At 42.0% G+C, this 20,658-nt stretch overlaps 1 protein-coding gene across 1 annotated transcript in view; it reads right to left on the reverse strand.

Moving 5' to 3' along the window:
• The window catches only part of metap2a (methionyl aminopeptidase 2a), a 66,894-nt gene that overhangs the window by 9,510 nt on the left and 36,726 nt on the right, over nucleotides 1–20,658 (reverse strand). The window contains exons 2-7 of the mRNA XM_068058779.1: nucleotides 7,183–7,290; nucleotides 7,012–7,077; nucleotides 3,869–3,971; nucleotides 1,755–1,916; nucleotides 336–517; nucleotides 144–238 (exon numbers count right to left, since the gene is read on the reverse strand). Of these exons, the coding sequence (XP_067914880.1) occupies nucleotides 144–238; nucleotides 336–517; nucleotides 1,755–1,916; nucleotides 3,869–3,971; nucleotides 7,012–7,077; nucleotides 7,183–7,290 (716 nt within the window). The remainder of the gene's footprint in view (nucleotides 1–143; nucleotides 239–335; nucleotides 518–1,754; nucleotides 1,917–3,868; nucleotides 3,972–7,011; nucleotides 7,078–7,182; nucleotides 7,291–20,658) is intronic.

The raw sequence follows: 20,658 nt of genomic DNA on the forward strand, positions 1-20,658 counted from the left end.
CTGTTTCAGTGCTGTATCTCTACTACTACAAAAACTCACCTATTCTCTCCATGACCTGCCAAGCATATTCTGTTTTTGATTCAGATTCCAGCTCTTACAACTTTTTTTTAAATTGCAAATACGATTTTATATTTCTAGCTTACCTTGATACCAGTATTAGTAGCATCTCTAACAGCTTCTATTAGCTTGTCATATTTGGGGTTAAATGCAACTGTGAAAGCACAGTCAATAATATGACCTGTGGAGGAGAAAGGTCAAATTAAGTCTACTGAATTAAAGTCCCGAGGGACTTGAAACATTTCAGAAAGTCTATCCTAAAATATAATCTAACCAACCATTGATGTGGGTTCCAAAGTCAATTTTGCAAACATCGTCGTACTGCAGCACTGTTGGGTCTCCTGCATTCGGCGTGTAGTGAGCTGCACAGTTGTTCAGGGAGCAGCCAGTCGGAAACGCCAGGCCGGCACTCAATCCATTCTCTTTGATCAACTTACGGGAGCAATCTTCCAGCTTTTCGCTGTAAAAGGAAAGTTTGGTATTATTCTTTTCCCCAGCACATAAAGGCGTCATACGGTAGCCTTGCACCTTGTTATCAGTAGCTTCACTGGCTGCACTGATTCCATTGGGTTAGAAAGATCACTAGGTCAAGCTACACAAAATATTTCACCAGTTCCAAGAAAGGGTAAAGGATCAGCTGATCTCATCTCTTTTCAGATCTTGATGGACCTGCTGTGTCTAGCATGATCTGCTTTTATTTCAGATTTCTGGCATGAGTCATTTTAGATCTGAAAAATTAACTAACTTAAAATAAAATTCACAGATGAAAAATCCAGAATTTATTGCCCATTCTTAATTGTACTTAATTGCTGGGCCTTAACAGTCAACCACTGTCGGTCTGGAGTCACATGTAGGTCAGACCAGATTGCCTTCCCTGAAGGACATTAGTGAACCAGATGGGTTTTTACGAAAATCTGGCAGCTTCATGGTCACCGTTACAGATACTAAACTTTTCATTCCAGATTTATTAACGGAATTTAATTTTCCCCAGCTGCTGTGGTGGGATTTGAACTCAAGTTTCAGGATCATTTGTCCAGGTCTCTGGATTATTAGTCCAGTAACATAACCACAATGCTATCGCACAAAATTAGATGGAACATGAACTATACATGCAACCCAGGTTTAAAGGAAATACAGTCTTTGCACGTAAATATATTTCCTCCTCAATGAAGGCCCAACTGCATATGTTGTCAATAAACTTTATGCATTAAAGAAAAATTGAAAGTCAGAAAGAATAGCCACATTCATATCGCTGTTCCCTGATGACCTAGACCAGAGAACATCAATACAATGGAGCATTCAGCTTTATAGATTTTGTCCATTGTGGCTGTCTCAGCATCAGTCAGTGACTGGGAAACAGATCATTCATTCACCCTTCCTGCTCCAAATGGGAAAAAATAGAGGGGCTAACACTTTCTTTTAAATTTAATTCTCGGAATGTGGGTGTCTCCAACAAAGACAGGACAGGACGACAGGTTTCCTTCCCTAAAGGACTTCAGTGAACCAGTTTGGCTTGTACGACAATCCAACAACTTCATGCTCACTTTTACCAATACCTTTTAATATAACTGGAATTCAAATTTTCAAACTGCCTTGATGGGATTTGAGCACACCCTTTTTGGATTACTGGTCCAGTAACATAACCACGAAACTACTGCACCCACTGCTTAGCAATAACAGCAGGACATTTTACTTACCAGATCTCAATCATGGTCATGCCTGGCTTCAGCCAGCTCCTGACATACTTGCGCACTTGTCTGTGTGCTTCAGCTGCTTGTCTGAAATCACTCCAGATCTCCTCACTGGCTTGGTTTAATACTTTCTTCTCTTCACTAGTCATGCGCCAAGCAGAAGTACGTCTGAATGTTGGTGGGGGAGCAGAGAATAGAAGATTACTGATCCCAACAGAATTAGTCAACTATAAGCAAGATCAAGAGATAGTAAATCTGTAATATCCCACTATTATAAATCAAGCTGTCTCCTAACATTCTTTACTCGTGTGTACATTTTCTGAACCGTAATTTAATTTGCGCTTACTGTGCCTCCTTCATTACTGCATTATACCAGGTGTGGGAAGGATTGTTCAGTGCAAATCCTCATCTCTCCAATGGGCAGAAAATATTATACTATGTATTTCAGGCTAAGTTATGAATAATGAGAAAAAAATTCAACTTAACGGATTAAAATTGCCATTTCAGTCCTTAACTTTCATCACTACAATAAACTATTGTCCAAGTCCAAATCATTTCAAGACTTGCATTCCCATTAAGCCGAGTAGTTTTGTGACTGGCTGCCAGTTTGATCTCAGTTCAATGGCCTGCACCGTGGTCACTTGGTTAACTAAAGGTAAGATGCTACTGCAAGACTCCAATAAATAAACCTCGACAGGGGTCATCGACAAGACATTATATCAATAGAAGTGACCCATTCTTTGAAGCTACAATCTATATTCCAGATAATGAATTTACCAGACCTCACACAAAAACAAAGCCTTTCCAAAAAGTAGTTAACAGAAACTAGTTTAAATTAGCCATAACTCATGCTTCCAGACTGGATTACATTCATACCAGAGCAAAAGCAAGACGACTAATTTAACACAATTTATTGGAATAAAGTGTAATGCAATGACAAATGATTAGGATCAAAACTGTAGACATATGGATGAAAATGGAATAGTGTAGGTCAGATGGTTTCACAGGTCGGTGCAACATCGAGGGGCGAAGGGCCTGTACTGCGCTGTAATGTTCTAAAAAAAAAGTAAACACCAATTTTGAATTGCACTGATTTCTCTGTAAGCTTGCTGATACTTTCATGAAGTCAAAGGCATCAACAAATGAGCTTTATTTTAAATGACTAAGAACTTTCTGTTCCAGAATCAATCTGGAACAGGTTCAAATACAGTGATGGCATAAAATTCTCTTATCACTGTTGCCTGTGGAGTTTTGAGTGACACGAGCATAAGATGCCATGATCCAGCTTCTAGTAGGCGCTGCCTAAGCGAGCAAGCAAACAAACCCTAATCAGTCAGAACCCAAAGGATGAGAAATTGAATCATTTCAGTGAAATAGGGCATGATTGCTTTCCTTGAGCCCCAACTTCACACATTGATGCAACAGGATGAGTTTTAAACCATGTTTAACCATGCTATACCTGACCTGGGAGTAAGCAACACCAGCTGCCTTAGATAGAGACGTATTCCAAGCACTAACATCCCTCATTCGATGGTGCCATTCAAGAATAACCTTTTTACCTTTTGTAAATGTAACTATGGGATGTTATTGAAGCCATCAGCACAACACACCCTAGTATCAAAGATCAGGATCAAATTGTCTTTTTGTTTGCTGTTTATAGTGAAGACTGGCTAGGGAAAAACTTCACACTCGTGAAAGGATCGAGAACGAAAGGGCACAGATTTAAAGTGATTGGCAAAAGTAATGGTGACATAAGGAAAAACTCTCTCATGCAGCGAGTGGTTAGGATCTGGAAAGCACTGCCAGACAGTGCGAGAAGCAGATTCAACGGAGGCCTTCAAAAGGGAATTAGACTCATCTGAAAAGGAAGAACGTGCAGGGTTACGGGGAGAAGGCAGTGGAATGGCATTAGGTGAATTGCTCATTCGGAGAACTGGCGTGAACATGATGGTCCAAATAGCCTCCTTCTCCACTGTAACTATTCTGTGATTTATATGGCAGCAGGCATCAACAAAAACTTGTTAAAAAATCAGAACCCTTTTCTGCTCAAGAACAAATTTGGAAAGGAGGGAAAAATGCCTTATTAGTACAAACACACATTAGTAGGAATAAGAACTTACCCATCCTGTAAAGGCGGGTATTCACATTCTTGCCCTTTAAGAAATATGCCGGAAGGGAACAGCTCACAAATCGGAATGGAAGGAGGATCTGTCTGAACTTTTGCTGTTCACAGATAAAAGCATCTTAAGATACAGATTAACAGTTTGTAAAAGACTGAATTGTATTAAAATCTGTCTCATAACAGGAACAGGTGGAGGCCATTTAGCCCTTCAGACTTGTTCTGTCATTTAATTTAATCATGACTGATCTGTATCCAAATGGCCTACTCCTGCTCCTATTTCTTATGTTCTTATCTTAACTCTACCTGCCCACCTATGTTCCACAAACCTTAATATCCTTCCCAACAAAAATCTATCAATTTCAGTTTTGAAATTTTCAACAGGCTGCCAGCCTCAACAGCTTTTTTGGGAGAGTTCCAGATTTCCACTACCCGTTGCGTGGAAAAGTGATTCTTGACATTACCCTTGAATGGTCTAGCTCAAATTTTAAGGATGTCCCCTTGTTCTGGACTCACCTACTAGAGGAAATTGTTTCTCTCTATCTACTTGATCAAATTCTTTAATCATTTTAAACACCTGAAATTAGAACCTCAATCTCCTATACTCCAGGGAATACAAGCCTAGTCTATGCAATTTGTCCTCATAATTTAACATTCTTAGTCCAAGTATTATTCTGGTCAATCTGCATTGCACCCCCTCCTAGGCCATTACATCCTTCCTGAGGTGTGGTTCCCAGAGTTGAATGCAGTACTCCGGATGGAGTCTAACCAGAATTTTGTATAACTTCTACCCCTTTGTATTCCAAACCCTTTGAGATAAAGATCAACATTCCATTAGCTTTTTAAATTATTTTTTGGACCTGTTCATTAGTTTTTAGTGATTTCTGTACATCAACACCTAAATCTCTCTGCTCCTCCACAGTTCTTAGCTTCTCAACATTTTGAAAATACTCCGGTCTATCTTTCTTGGGTCCAAAGTGGATGACCTCACACTTCTCCACATCAAACTCCATCCGCAACAGTTTTGTCCACTCATTTAATCTATCAAAATCCCTTTGCAACTTTCTGCCTCCATCTATTTACTGTGCTACCTAACTTAGTGTCATCAGAAAACTTGACTATACAGCTCTATATTGCTTCATCTAAGTCACAGAGATCATAGAGAGATACAGCACTGAAACAGGCCCTTTGGCCCACCGAGTCTGTGCCGACCAACAACCACCCATTTAGACTAATCCTACATTAATCCCATATTCCCTACCATATCCCCACCATTCTCCTACCACCTACCTACACTAGGGGCATTTTATAATGGCCAATTTACTGACCAACCTGCAAGTCTTTGGCTGTGGGGGGAAACCCACGCGGTCACAGGGAGAACTTGCAAACTCCGCACAGGCAGTACCCAGGACCGAACCCGGGTCGCTGGAGCTGTGAGGCTGCAGTGCTAACCACTGCGCCGCCCACTATTATATTGATAATAAGTCATTGATAAATACAGTGAAAAGCTGTGCCCCCAGTATTATATTTAAAAGGGGACACAGAACATGTGCAAGGAACTGTAGACCAGTCAGCTTAACATCAGTGATTGGGAAAATAATGGAAACCCCACTAAAAGAGAAAATAGAAAGACATCTAGAAAACAAAACCACACTGAATTCTTTGAAGAGGCAAAAGAGAGCAGACAAGGGTAATGCAGTAGATGTAATTTATCGACATTTCCAAAAGACCTTTGATCAGGTGCCTTGTGATAGACTAAGGAATAATGTCAGAGAATGCATAGTCAAGGGACAAATAGAATGGATAGCTAGCTGGCTGCAAGACAAGAAAGCAGAGAGTAGGGGCAAAGTACACCAATACAGAGTGGTAAAAAATGTGGGAAGTAGGATCCCACAAGGATCAGTGCTGGGACCATTGTTTTCAACTTATATCAACAATTCAGACTTTGGAATCAAAAAACACAATTATTAAATTTGAAGATGAAACTAATTGGAGGTGGGGAAGGAGGGACAAGTCAATATTGAGGATGGCTACAACCAAATTACAAGACATTAATACATTTGAAGAATGGGCATATAATTGGCAAATGAATTTCATCATAGAAAAGATAAATGTGAGCAATATCGTCACAAAACTGCATGGCCGCAGAGCAGCTTGCAAGGTATCGTGCAGGTCTTGTTCTGAGATAAACGATGTGTGTGCCTGCACAAAAATATTTAATGGGATCACACTTTGGGAAAAAAAGGGCTGTGCACAACAACTAATTTTTAAAGGGAACACTGAATGTGAGATGTTATATTTTGGTAAGAAAAATAAGGTCACCTATTATTTGGAAAATAGGAGTCTAAATAGGCTGGAGGAACAGAGGGATCTGGGAGTGCAAATACACAAATCACTAAACATAGGGCCACAGCTTAATAAAGCCATTTAAAAAAAGCAAACCAAGCACTAGTGTTTATTTCTAGAGAAGTAGAATTAAAAAGTAATTATGCTAAATTTGTATCTTGGTTAGACCACACTTGGAATACTGCGTACATTTGTGGTTGTAATATTATTAAAGGACATAGAGGCACTGGAGAATGTGCAAAATATATTTACAAGGATGATATCAGAAATGCGAGGTTACATTCATCAGGAAGGACGAACAGGCAGGGCCTCTTCTTCTGAAAAGAGGATTTGAGGGATGACCTATTAGAGATCTTTAAAACGATGAAAGATTTTGATAGAGTAGACAGACAGCGTGTTTCCATTTGTGGGGAAGAGCAAAACTAGGCCATCAATATAAGACGATCACCAAGAAATCAAACACAAAATTCAGAAGAAATTTTGCTACCGAGTGTGGTGAGAATTTAGAACTCTACCACGGAATAGTTGAGGCGAACAGCATAGATACACTTAAGCAGAGGCTCAATAAGCTTATGAGGGAGAATGGAATAGAATTACGCTGATAGAGCTAGATGAGAAAAGATTGGAGGAGGTTCAAGTGGAGCTTAAACTCCAGCATGGACTGGTTGGGCCGAATGGCCTGTTGCTTTGCTGTGTATTCTGTTTTTCTATGCACTTATCCACTTGAGGCACTGTTTAGAGCCCCATGAACCTGAACTGCTGCAACTACTTTCCTAAAAGCATTCAAAGTCTACTCACGTCCTTTCTTCTTTTTCTTTTTCTTCTTTTTTTTGGCTGCGGAACTTTCGCCTTCACCATCTCCTTCTGTTGGGTGAGCAGGTTTTTAATGAACAAGTGTGATCTACTTTAGCGTAACGCATAATACAAGGGTTCAGCACAGAAGTTCCTTTCCTTTGACAGTGTATTTACCTTCTTCCCCTTCTTCTTCTTTTTCCTTGTCCTCTAAAACCTGCTTTTCCAGCTGCTTTGCTACTTCATCAACTCCTGCAGATTCCTTTTCACACTCATTCTGTGCCCCTTTACAGAACAAATTTCAAATGTTAGTTTATAGCATCTCTGCAATAGAAGTGCTGAACTGAAGACATCTGATGCCTGCAGCCAACACTAAACATAAGCACATTCCATTTATTGCTGTCCCCTGCTGCACATTTACAACTTATAACTACTGATTAGCAGCAGCTTAGGAGCAAGAGGTTGTGCATAACTGTTCTTCTCACAACACAAAGACCAGGGAAATCAAATTATAATTCAATGTTCCCCATTCACAGTATTAATTGGCAGAACCTCATGTCAAAGTGGGGGGGGGGGGGGGGGGGGGGGGAGAGGGGTACTGGTCTACACGAAATGTCCGCTCTCGGCTGCCTTGAAACAACAGAACAAGAGGCAACAAATCATCTTCCTTGATTATACTATATTAAGAATGTAGGGAATTGAGATCATATTTTTCCTTTAAAATTACATACCCCTATATAAAGAATGCGATATTTGTACTGCCCACGAAAGTGACTGCTGCCAATACTCTCCACTAATATGTTAGAGGACTTATCAGTATGATATTTATTCCTCTTGTCTGATATGAAGTTTATTCCTCACTTGTGCCTATACCATTTGGGACTTTGAATCATGGAATGGTTACAACACAGAAGGCGTCCATTTGCCCCAATATGTCCGTACCGGCTTTCTGCAAGAGTAATTCACCTAGTCCCACTCCTCATAGCCCTGCAATTTTTTCCTCTTCAAATAATGCTCTTTTGAAGGCCTCAGTTAAATCTGACTCCATCACACTCTCAGGCAGTGCATTCCAAATCCTAACCATTCGCTGCGTAAAAAGCTTTTTCCTCATGTCACTGTTGCTTCTTTTGCCAACCACCTTAAATCGGTGATCTCTGCTTCTGGATCCTTCCACCAGTGGGAACAGTTTCTCCCCATCTATTCTGTCCAGATCCCTCATAATTTTGAACACCTCTAACAAATCTCCTTTTAATCTTCTCTTCTCCAAGGTGAGCAGCCCCAGCTTCTCCAAGCTATCCCCGCAACTGAAGTTCCTCATCCCTATTCTCATGAATCTTTTCTGCACCCTCTCTAGTGTCTTAACATCCTTTCTAAAGTGTTGTGCCCAGAACCAAACACAATACTTCCATTGAGGTCAAACCAGTGTTTTGTACAGGCTTATCATAACTTCCTTATTTTTGTACTCTATGCCCCTTTTTATAAAGCTCAGGGTTCCGTATGCTTTCTAAACCTGCTCTGCTACCACTAATGATTTGTGCACATATACCCCCAGGTCCCTCTGCTCTTGCGCCACCTTTAGAAATGTACCCTTTATTTAATATTGTCTCTCCTTGTTCTTCCTACCAAAAGGAATCACTTCACACTTCTCTGCATTAAATTTCATCTGCCATTTGTCCGCCCATTCCACCATCCTGCCTATGCCCTCTTGGAAGTTTATCACTATCTTCCTCGCAGTTCACAATACTTCCAAGTTTTGTGCTGTCCACAAATTTTTAAATTGTGCCCTGCACACCCAAGTCTCAGTCATTAATATATATCAAGAAAAGTAGGGGTCCTAACACTGAACCCAGGGAACCCCACTATATACCTTCCTCCAGTCTGAAAAACAACCGTCCACAACTACGCTCCGTTTCCTCTCACTCAACTGATTTCATATTCATTCTGCTACCATCTCATTTATCCCATGGGCTCTAACTTTGCTGATTAGTCTGTTATGTGGCACTTTATCAAATGCTTTTTAAGAAGTCCATGTACACAACATCAACCTTCTCTTATCAAAAAACTCAAGTTAGCTGACCACCATTTTCCCTCAACAAATCCACGCCAGCTTTAGCTAATTAATGCACATTTCTCCAAGTGACTTTTAATGTTGTCCCAAATTGTTTCTAGAAGCTTTCCCACCAAGATGAAACTGACTGGCCCATAGCAGCTGGGCTTATCCTTACACCTCTTTTCGAACAATGTTGTAACGTGTGGAGTTCTCCAGTCCTCTGGCACCACCCGTGTATCTAAGGAGAATTGGAAGATTATGGCGAGGGCTGACGCAATTTCCTCCCTTACTTCCTTCCGTATCCTTCGATGCATCTCATCCGGTCCTGGTGACAACTTAAAGCCAGCCTATCTAAAACCTCCTCTATCAATTTTTAGCCCATCCAGTGTCTCAACTACCTCCTCTTTCACTATGACTTGAGCAGCACCTTCTTCCTTGGTAAAGACAGATGCAAGGCACTCATTTAGTACTTCAGCCATGCGCCCTGCCTCCATGCATAAATCCCCATTTCGGTCCCTAATCGGCCTTTCCTCCTTTTACCACAGCCTCACAGCTCCAGCGAACCGGGTTCAATTCTGGGTACTGCCTGTGTGGAGTTTGCAAGTTCTCTCTGTGACCGCGTGGGTTTTCGCCGGGTGCTCCGGTTTCCTCCCACAGCCAAAGACTTGCAGGTTGATAGGTAAATTGGCCATTGTAAATTGCCCCTAGTGTAGGTAGGTGGTAGTGGAAGGTGGGGATGTGGTAGGAATATGGGATTAACGTAGGATTAGTATAAATGGGTGGTTGATGGTCGGCACAGACTTGATGGGCCGAAGGGCCTGTTTCAGTGCTTTATCAATAAATAAATAAAATAAAATTTATATGCCTATAGAGGACTTTTAGATTCCTTTTTATGTTAGCTGCCAGTATCTCATTGTGTCTTTGCTCATGTGTTGTTTCATTTCCATTCTGAACCTTCTATATTCAGCGTGGTTCTCAATTGTATTACCCATCTGATATGTCTCATACAGGCTTTTGCTGCTTCATCTTACTCTCTATCTCTTTCACCATCCAGGAACCTCCAGTTTTGTTTGCCCTACCTTTCCCCCTTGTGGGAATGTACCTGAACTATCTCCTCTCAAAAGGCAGCCCCTTGTTTAGGTAAAGTTTTGCCTTCCAATTTTTGATTCCAATTTACCTGGGCTAGATTTGTTCTCACCTCACTGAAGGTAGTTCTACCCCTATTAATTATTTTTATGCTGTATTGCTCCTTGTCCTTTTCCATAGCTCACCTAACCCTTATGATGCTATGGTCACTGTCCTCTAAATGCTCCCTCACCGACACTTGATTCACTTGACCCACCTCATTCCCCAGAACCAGATCCAGCCGAAGCACCTTCCTTGTTGGACTGATATAGAAAATTCTCCAGAACACACTCGCCCTTCACATCATTACTATCCCACTCTATATTAGGATAAAGTCCATGATAATTACACCATAATTCTTGCACCTCTGTAATTTCCTTGCAAATTTGTTCCTCTATATCTTTCCCACGAGTTGGTGGCCTATAGAATACCCCCAGCAATGTATTTGAGCTCTATTGTTTTAGCTCGAACCAAATAGATTGACATGGAGTAGTCAAGGACATCCTCTCCTGCACTGTAATGTTATCCTTAATCAATACTGCTACCCCTCCTCCTTTCTTTTCTTCCCTATCTTTCCTGAACACCTTGTATCCAGGAATATTTCATACCCAGTTCTACCCTTTTTTGAGCCAGGTCTCCGGTTTCACCACATACTTCCATATATGGTTATCTTCGCCAGCAACCTTATTTACCACACATTCACATACATGCACAGTAAACCTAATTTAGAGCTTACTACATTCCCTCTTACTCTGACCCCCACCTAATACTTTACTATTTTCTACTATACTGCTATTTGTTTCTCTCAATTCTGTGCACCTCGGCTTTCCTCTCTATTACCTCCTGGTTTCCACACCCAAGTTCATTTAAACCCTCTCCAATAGCACCAGCATATCACGAAAACCCTAGACTTCATTTATACTGATCTAAAACCAGGTGTTTCCACATATGGATCTACAAAAGTGTACATCAGCCAATTCGATGAACAAAAAACTACTGCTACACATTTACACATCTTTATTTCAACCTTGTATCTTGTTCATTGATATAAAAAAATGTAAGGGGGCACACAGGAGGCCCACATGTATGAAGTATCCTTTAGTATAAGCAGATTGGTGTGCTGTGTAAACAAATTATATAGAATTAAACAGCCAAAAATGTGCCTAGTTTATGTGTTTTGGAAAAGGTTATTGAAAGAGTAGGTAGTTGCTTCAATGATGCAATGTGGGTTTTGCCTCATGCTTTATTCAGAGTTCCTATTTCAGCTGTGCACATCAGGTTCGTGCTTCTAAAGACCACCAAGAAAACCTGCGAGAGGTCAAGGAAACGGTTATACCAAGTCAAACAGGGTTCTGCACATGGCTCACGGGGAAAAAGGGCATCTCACTGGGTAGGGGCGATGTCTGTTTTGACACAGGTCCATATGCTGAAAACCTATCTTATGATACCGATTATAATTAAATCTTGGGTGTTGTATCAGTGTTTTGAGAGGGGTTTCAGTCAATCATTTTCACAAAGAGTTTATTTCCTATCATTTGCTGCCAGTTCCATTAAGAACTGAAGTTTAAATGAGCCAACAATTCCAGGTCATATGCCCAATGTGATCATTCTCAATAATCTGTTTAAACAATCATCACAGGTCGAAACTGAAGCCTGACGGTAGCAATCTATTAGATTAAGGTTCATTTCTTAGAATTTAAAAGTATTAGAAATGGTAGTATAGATTTATACTTCTCTTAAATAAATGAACTCAAAGTATTCCATGGCTGTATAAAAAATTTCTAGAAAAAGTGATTCTTATGGGGATGCACAAATACAAAACCTTAATTAACACTTCAATCAGCAATAAACTACTGAAACCAGTCGCCTGATGTTTAAAGTCAGATGTATTTGAGACTGCTTTAACCATTAGAAATAATAAATCAGATCACCTGAACAGCATAGTAGCACTACTTCCTACCCCTTCCACATCAGGAGATGGCTCCACAGAAACCTCACAACTACTAGTACCTTCTTCAACAATCAGGACTCTCTCTCTCGCAGGGCTGAAATACTGTTCGTATTCAGGTTGTTCCCACCCCTACCACCATCGGTGTAACCACCCGTACTTAAAAGCCAGCCGAGCTCAGTTGTTAATACTCTTGGCTAATCATAAGATTGTGGATTCACTCCAGGACTAGACCAACAGTTCGTGCAGCTCTGCATTGTCAGAAATGCACTTTCAGATGATTATTCTGCCTACAGTCCCCACGGGGTCCCATTCACCCATTACCTCTCAGACCCTACACTGGCTCCCAGTTAAACGACGCCTGAATTTTAAAATTCTCATCCTGGTTTTCAAAGCCCTCCATGGCCTCACCCCTCCCTATCTCCATAATCTCTTCCAGCCCTACAACCCTCCGACATATCTGCGTCCTCTAATTCTGGCCTCGAGGATCCCCCATTTTAATTGTTCCGCCATTGGTGGTGTCCCTTCTGCTGCCTTGGTCCTAAGCTCTGGAATTTCCTCCTTAAACTGCTCAGACTCTATACTTCTCTTTCCTTAAGATGTTTCTTAAAATCTACCTTGATATCAGCTTATGTGGCTCAGTGTCAAATCTGCTTTATAATGCTCCTGTGAAGCGCCTTGGGACAACTGTTAGTTGTAACTATGTTCTCTGGTTCTGGATTCTCCACCAGAGGAAATAGTTTCTCTGTACCTACCCAATCAAATCCCTTTATCATTCTAAACACCTCAAATAGGTCATCCTCAACCTGCTAAACTCAAGGGAATACAAAACAAGTTTATGCAACCTAGCCTCATAATCTATCCCTTTAAACAGCCAGTAACGGTTGATGCCAGGCCATGGCATCAGCATTTTAATAGGCACGTTAACAATGGAGTCATACTGGAGATTCCCATTGAGGCAATATCTTTTTAAACTGTAGGGGAATCTTTTACTAACCAGTTGGTATAATTAAACATAATTAAGTCAGTCTACGGTGTTTGTTCAGATAATTTAGATTTAAAGGATGAAAGGATTAAAGGGTGAATGAGATGGATTCCTATGTATGTTTATTGCAAAGCTGAATTGTTCGATAATCCTAAATATAAAGGGAAATATCACCATACTGTCTGTTGTCCCTTATGTTTTAGATTTTAAAGCATTTGCTTAGAGACTGCATGGAAGATGTTTAGTGTAACATGTGGCATATATTGGAATCCACCTTCTTTTAGTGAAAACCTACATACTTTCTGTTCCCAGGCTATGAGGGATTATGTGAAGTAGGCATGCTCACTGGAAAGAGAATGTTGAGTGTTGATATGATTGTTGTTTTTAGGATTTTAAAGGGACTGGATAATGTAGACCATGACAAATTGTTTCACCTTGTGCAGAACATTAGACCCAAAGGACATGGCCTGCATTTGGAGAGGTAAATTCAAATGGAATCTGTGGAAGCCTTATTTCAGTGAGTAAATGGTCAATTTATGGAGCAGACTCCCTAGGGAGACAGTGGAAGCTGATACTATTGATTCATTGAAAAGCTAATTAGATAGATTTCTTTTAGAAAATAATATTTTGGGGTAGAGTAATTTGAGACATAACAAGTGACAAGTGTGGAATGATTAGGAGTAACAGGTGACTTTGACCTATTGTCTGCAAAGCTCTTCACCACTGGGGGTTTCCTTGCCTCAAGTCTGGGTCTGCTGTAGACTAATGGACAGAGATTGCTATGATTAGTGAACAACTCCATCATCATTGCATCATAAGACTACCAGAAGGGAACTAAGTGGCCCTTGGTTTTGCGTCATCCAGGAATTTCTAGGCTGCATCTAGCCAGCAAGTTAAAGCATAAAACATCAAGAGGCACCGAAGTCTAGTAAATATACAGATATTCATATTTAATGTAGATATTTCCCCTTATGACATTTTAGGACAGTGAAAATAAAATAAACAGCTCCTTGAATGAAATTCCAAACGTGTTTACCTCTGTAAATACCTATATTTGGATTTATATATCAAAACAATGTTTTTAGACAAAGTAACCCTTTTTTATACTGGTGCCTGTCTAGTTTGAAATCTTGGAGACTGGGCTGATGTACTGACTTTCCATGTTTACCGAATTAAGGGCTCTGTATCTGAAGATTTAAGGTGATTGGTAAAAGGATAGAGGGGACATGAAGTAAATCTTTTTCACCCAGAGGGTGGTGGGTGTCTGAAATTCACTGCCAGGAATGGTGGTGGAGGCAAAAACCCTCAATTCTTTTAAAACATAGCTGGACCTGCACCTGAAGTGCTGTAACCTGCAAGGTTGTGGACCAGGTGCTGGAAGGTAGAATTAGCTTGGGTGGCTAGTTTTCAGCCAGCACAGAAACGATGGGCTGAATGGCCTCCTTCTGTGCTGTAGTTTTTCAATGGTTCTATGAATGTCTGCAGAATTCGCAATAAAACAGATGAGTTGCCAGCTCAAATAGAAATTAATATATATGACCTGATAGCCATTTCAGAGATGTGGCTTTTTTTAAATTCATCTGTGGGATGTGGGCGTCGATGGCGAGGTGAGCATTTACTGCCCATCCCTAACTGCCCTAGAGGTGGTGGTGGTGAGCTGCCTTCTTGAACCGCTGCAGTCCATGTGAGGTAGGTACATCCACAGTGCTGTTAGGAAGGGAGTTCCACGATTTTGACCCAGCGACAGTGAAGGAACGGCGACATAGTTCCAAGTGAGGATGGTGTGTGACTTGGAGGAGAACTTGCAGGTGGTGGTGTTCCCATGCATTTGCTGCCCTTGGCCTTCTAGTTGGTACAGGTCACGGGTTTGGAAGGTGCTGTCTAAGGAGCCTTGGTACATTGCTGCAGTGCATCTTGTAGAGGGTACACACTGCTGCCACTGTGCGTCGGTGGTGGAGGGAGTGAATGCATGTGGATGGAGTGCCAATCAAGAGGGCTGCTTTGTCCTGGATGGTGTCCAGCTTCTTGAGTGTTGTTGGAGCTGCACCCATCCAGGCAAGTGGAGAGTATTCCATCACACTCCTGACTTCTGCCTTGTAGATGGTGGACAGGCTTTGGGGAGTCAGGAGATGAGTTACTCGCCACAGGATTCCGAACCTTTGACCTGCTCTTGTAGCCACGGTATTTATATGGCTACTCCAGTTCAGTTTCTGGTCAATGGTAGCCCCTAGGATGTTGATAGTGGGGGATTCAGCGATAGTGATGCCATTGAATGTCAAGGGGAGATGACAAGATGCTCTCTTGTTGGAGTTGGTCATTGCCTGGCACTTGTGTAGCGTGAATGTTACTTGCCACTTATCAGCCCAAGCCTGCATACTGCCCAAGTCTTGCTGCATTTCTACACTGAGTGCTTCAGTATCTGAGGAATCATGAATGGTGCTGAACATTGTGCAATCCTCAGCGAACATCCCCACTTCTGATCTTATGATTGAAGGAAGGTCATTGATGAAGCAGCTGAAGATGGTTGGGCCCAGGACACTACCCCAAGGAACTCCTGCAGTGATGTTCTATAGCTCAGATGATTGACCTCCAACAACCACCAGCCAGCGGAGGGTTTTCCCCCGATTCCCTTTGACCTCAGTTTTGCTAGGGCTCCTTGATGTCAAGGGCAGTCACTCATACCTCACCTCTTGAGTTCAGCTCTTTTGTCCATGTTTGAACCAAGGCTGTAATGAGGTCAGGAGCTGAGTGGCCCTGGCGGAACCCAAACTGAGCGTCACTGAGCAGGTTATTGCTAACAAGTGCCACTTGATGGCAGTGTTGATGACACCTTCCATCACTTTACTGATGATTGAGAGTAGGCTGATGGGGCAGTAATTTGCCGGGTTGGACTTGTCCTGCTTTTTGTGTACAGGACATACCTGGGCAATTTTCCACATTGCAGGGTAGATGCCAGTGTTGTAGCTGTACTGGAACAGCTTGGCTCGGGGAGCAGCAAGTTCTGGAGCACAGGTCTTCAGCACTATTGTCGGAATATTGTTCGGGCCCATAGCCTTTGCAGTATCCAGTGCCTTCAGTCGTTTCTTGATATGACGCGGAGTGAATCAAATTGGCTGAAGTCTGGCATCTGTGATGCTGGGGACTTCAGGAGGAGGCCGAGATGGATCATCAACTCGGCACTTCTGGCTGAAGATTGTTGCAAATGCTTCTGCCTTCTTTCGCTCTGATGTGCTAGGCACCCCCATCATTGAGGATGGGGATAATTGCGAAGCCACCTCCTCCAGTTAGTTTAGTTTAATGATACAGCAGCACTGAAACAGGCCCTTCGGCCCACCGAGTCTGTGCCGACCATCAACCACCCATTTATACTAATCCTACACTAATTCCATATTCCTACCACATCCTCACCTATCCCTATATTTCCCTACCACTTACCTATACTAGGGGCAATTTATAACGGCCAATTAACCTATCAACCAGCAAGTCTTTGGCATGTGGGAGGAAACCGGAGCACCCGGAGGAAACCCACACAGACACAGGGAGAACTTGCAAACTCCACACAGGCAGTACCCAGAATTGAACCCGGGACGCTGGAGCTGTGAGGCTGCGGTGCTAACCACTGCGCCGCCCTGTTTAATTGTCCTCCACCATTCATGGCTGGATGTGGCAGGACTGCAGAGCTTAAATCTGATCCGTTGGTTATGGGATCGCTTAGTTCTATCGCATGCTGCTTACACAGTTAGGCACACAGATAGTCCTGTGTTGTAGCTTCACCAGGTTGACACCTCATTTTGAGGTATGCCTGGTGCTGCTCCTGGCATGCCCTCCTGCACTCTTTATTGAACCAGGGTTATTCCCCTGGCTTGATGGTAATGGTGGAGTGGGGGACATGCCAGGCCATGAGGTTACAGATTGTGGTTGAGTACAATTCTGCTGCTGCTGATGGCCCACAGCGCCTCATGGATGCCCAGTTTTGCATCGTTAGATCTGTTTGAAATCTATCCCATTTAGCACGGTGGTAGTGCCACACAACGTGAAGGAGGGTATCCTCAATGTGAAGGCGGGACTTCGTCTCCACGACTCTGCACTGGTCACTCCTACCAATACTGTCATGGACAGATGCATCTGCGACAGGCAAATTGGTTAGGACGAGGTCAAGTATGTTTTCCCCTCGTTGGTTCCCTCACCACCTGCTGCATACCCAGTCTAGCAGATATGTCCATTAGGACTCGGCCAGCTCGGTCAGTAGTGGTGCTACTGAGCCACTCTTGGTGATGGAAATTGAAGTCCCCCACCCAGAGTACATTCTGTGCCCTCGCCACCCACAGTGCTTCCTCCAAGTGGTGTTCAACATGGAGGAGTACTGACTCATCAGCTGAGAGAGGGCAGTAGGTGGTAATCAGTAGGAGGTTTCCTTGTCCATGTTTGACCTGATGTCATGAGACTTCATGGGGTCCAGAGTCGATGTTGAGGACTCCCAGGGCAACTCCCTCCCTACTGTATACCACTGTGCCACCACCTCTGTTGGGTCTGTCCTGCCGGTGGGACAGGACATACCCGGGGATGGTGATGGCAGTGTCTGGGACATTGTCTGTCAGGTATGATTCCGTGAGTATGACTATGTCAGGCTGTTGCTTGACTAGTCTGTGGGACAGCTCTCCTAACTTTGGCACAAGCCCCCAGATGTTAGTAAGGAGGACTCCGCAGGGTCGACAGGTTGCCGTTTCCGGTGCCTAGGTCGATGCCGGGCTACAAGGAAACCAAAGCTGGGACCTGAATATCCAAGGGTACATGACATTCAGGAAGGGCAGGAAGCTGGGAAAAGGTGGTGGGGTAGCTCTGTTAATTGAAGATGGCATTAGTACTATAGTGAAAGATGACTTTAGTTTTAAAGATCAAGACATAGAATCAGTTTGGGTGGACCTAAGAAACAGCAAGGGGGCAGAAAATATTGGTCGCTGTTGTTTATAGGTCAACAAACAGTGATAATGTTAATCACAGTCTAAATCAGGAAATTGGAGGTGCATGTATCAGTAATCATGGGGGAATTCAATGTACATATAGATGTGTAAACCTAACTAGTACTAATGTTGTCGAGGACGAATTCCTGGAATATATGCAAGATGGTTTTCTACACCAGTACGTTGAGTAACCAACTAAGGAATGGGCTATTTTAGATCTAGTATTGTGCAACGAAAAATGACTAATTAATAATCTTGTTGTAAAGGAGCCTTTCGGAAAGAGTGACCATAATATGATAGAATTTTACATTAAGTTTGAAAGTGATGTAGTTCAATCAGAATCTAGGGTCTTAAATTTAAGCAAAGCAAACGATGAAGATATGAGGGGCAAATTGTCCATGATGGGTTGGGAAAATACGTTAAAAGGTATGATGGTAGACAGGCAATGGCTAACATTTAAAGAACTAATACATAGTTTACAATAAAAATACATTCCTTTAATGCACAAAAACCCAGCAAAGAAAGTGTTCCAACTGTGGATAACAAAAGAAATCAAGGATTGTATTAGAGCAAAGGAAGAGGCGTATGAAGTTGCCCAAAAAATGGGAAGCCTGAGGATTGGGAGCATTTCAGAATTCAGCAAAGCAGGACCAAGAAAGGGAAAACAGCATGAGAGTAAACTAGCATGAAACATAAAACAGACTGTAAAAGCTTCTATAGTTATGTAAAAAGGAAAAGATTAGCAAAGACAAACATGGGTCTATTACAAGCAGAGTCAGGAGAATTTATAATGGGGAATAAGGAAATGGAAGAGCAACTAAATACTTTGTGTCTGTCTTTAGAGGAAAAAAACTAAAATCCTCCCAGAAATAATGGAGTATCAAGGGACTAGTGTAAATGAGGAACTGCAAGATACTAGTAAAAAGTTAGCAGAGTAATGGAACTTAAAGTAAATAAATGCCCTGGACCTTATGACGTACATCCCAGAATGTTGAAAGAGGTGGCTGTACAGATAGAAGACGCATTGGTAGTCATCTCTCAAAATTCTAGACTCTGGAACGGTTCCTGCAGATTGGAAGGTGGCAAATGCAACCCCACTATTTAAGAAAGGAGGGAGAGAGAAAACAGAGAACTACAGACCCGTTAGCCTGACATCAGTAGTCGGGAAAATGTTAGAATTAATAATAAAGAATGTGAAAACAGGACATCTAGAAAGTAATGCTGTGATTGGCAGAATCAACATGGATTTACGAAAGGGAAATGTTGGCCTTCATTCCAAGAGGATTTGAGTATAGGAGTAAAGACGTTTTACTGTAATTATATACAGCCTTGATCAGATCGCACCTGGAGTATTATGTGCAGTTTTGGTCCCCTTACCTAAGGAAAGATATACATGCCGTGGAGGGAGTGCAACGAAGGTTCACCAAAATAATTCCTGGGATGGAGGGATTGTCCTATGAGGAAAGATTAAATAGACTGGGTCTGTATTCTCTGGAATTTAAAAGAATGAGAGGTGATCTCATTCAAACATACAAAATTCTTACAAGGTTTGACAGGGTTGGTGCAGCAAGGATGTTTCCCCTGGCTGGGGAGTCTAGAACCAGGGGACGAGTCTCAGAATAAGGCGCAGGCCATTTAAGGACTGAGATGAGGAGGAATTTCTTTACACAGAAGGTGGTGAATCTTTAGAATAGTCTGCCCCAGAGGGCTGTGGAGGCTCAGTCATTGAGTATGTTCAATACTGAGATTGATAGATTTCTACATATTAAAAGCATCAAGGGTTACGAGGATAGTGCAGGAAAATGGTGAAGTATAAGATCAGCCATGATCTCATTGAATGGCGGAGCAGACTCGAAGGGCTGAATGGCCTACTCCTGCTCCTATTTCTTTTGTTATGATTACACTGCTAAATCCGATTCACATACCCTGGGCAGAACCAGGCACTCATGAAAAATAACGCTTCTTCAATCTGGCTGTCAGGATAGGAGAACTGGACTGAGTAATACAAATGCAGTGATAATGGTCTCCTGAGATCCAAACCAAATAAGCATCAGTATTAAAGCACTTCCAACATCTGAACAATATGGGATGCATGTGCTTAGAATATTGTACTATAGCAAACTTGGCATCAAGCCATTCTTAAACACTTTACAAGCGAACAAGAAAATGCAGATTCACAAGCATACCTAGATATATTTTGTTTTTCGGATCAATGAACATTTCACTCAGAATTCCGAAGTGCCTTACTAAACATAATGTTGTAGGCCTCTTGATATGGCTGTTGTAATGCACCATAGTTACACAGAATGACAGGCACTTTTAATAAAGTGAATTAGTAACAGAACAATTCAAAAGATTCTGTTTCCTTCTATTACAACAGTGACTAATCTTCAAAAGTACTTCCATGGCTGTGTGAAAGGCACCATATAAATGTATGTCCTTTCTTTCTCTTCCTTTAGTTAACTGAACAACAATCAGTTCTGTTAACACAGAAAGGGAACTGAAATTTAAGCTTTTCCTTTACATTTTGTTAGTTTCCAAGATTGAGGGAATGGGGACATGCATTCCAGGATGGAAAGAGAGT

The sequence above is a fragment of the Heterodontus francisci genome, chromosome 27 (genome assembly GCF_036365525.1).
Source record: "Heterodontus francisci isolate sHetFra1 chromosome 27, sHetFra1.hap1, whole genome shotgun sequence".
Classification (NCBI taxonomy): domain Eukaryota; kingdom Metazoa; phylum Chordata; class Chondrichthyes; order Heterodontiformes; family Heterodontidae; genus Heterodontus; species Heterodontus francisci.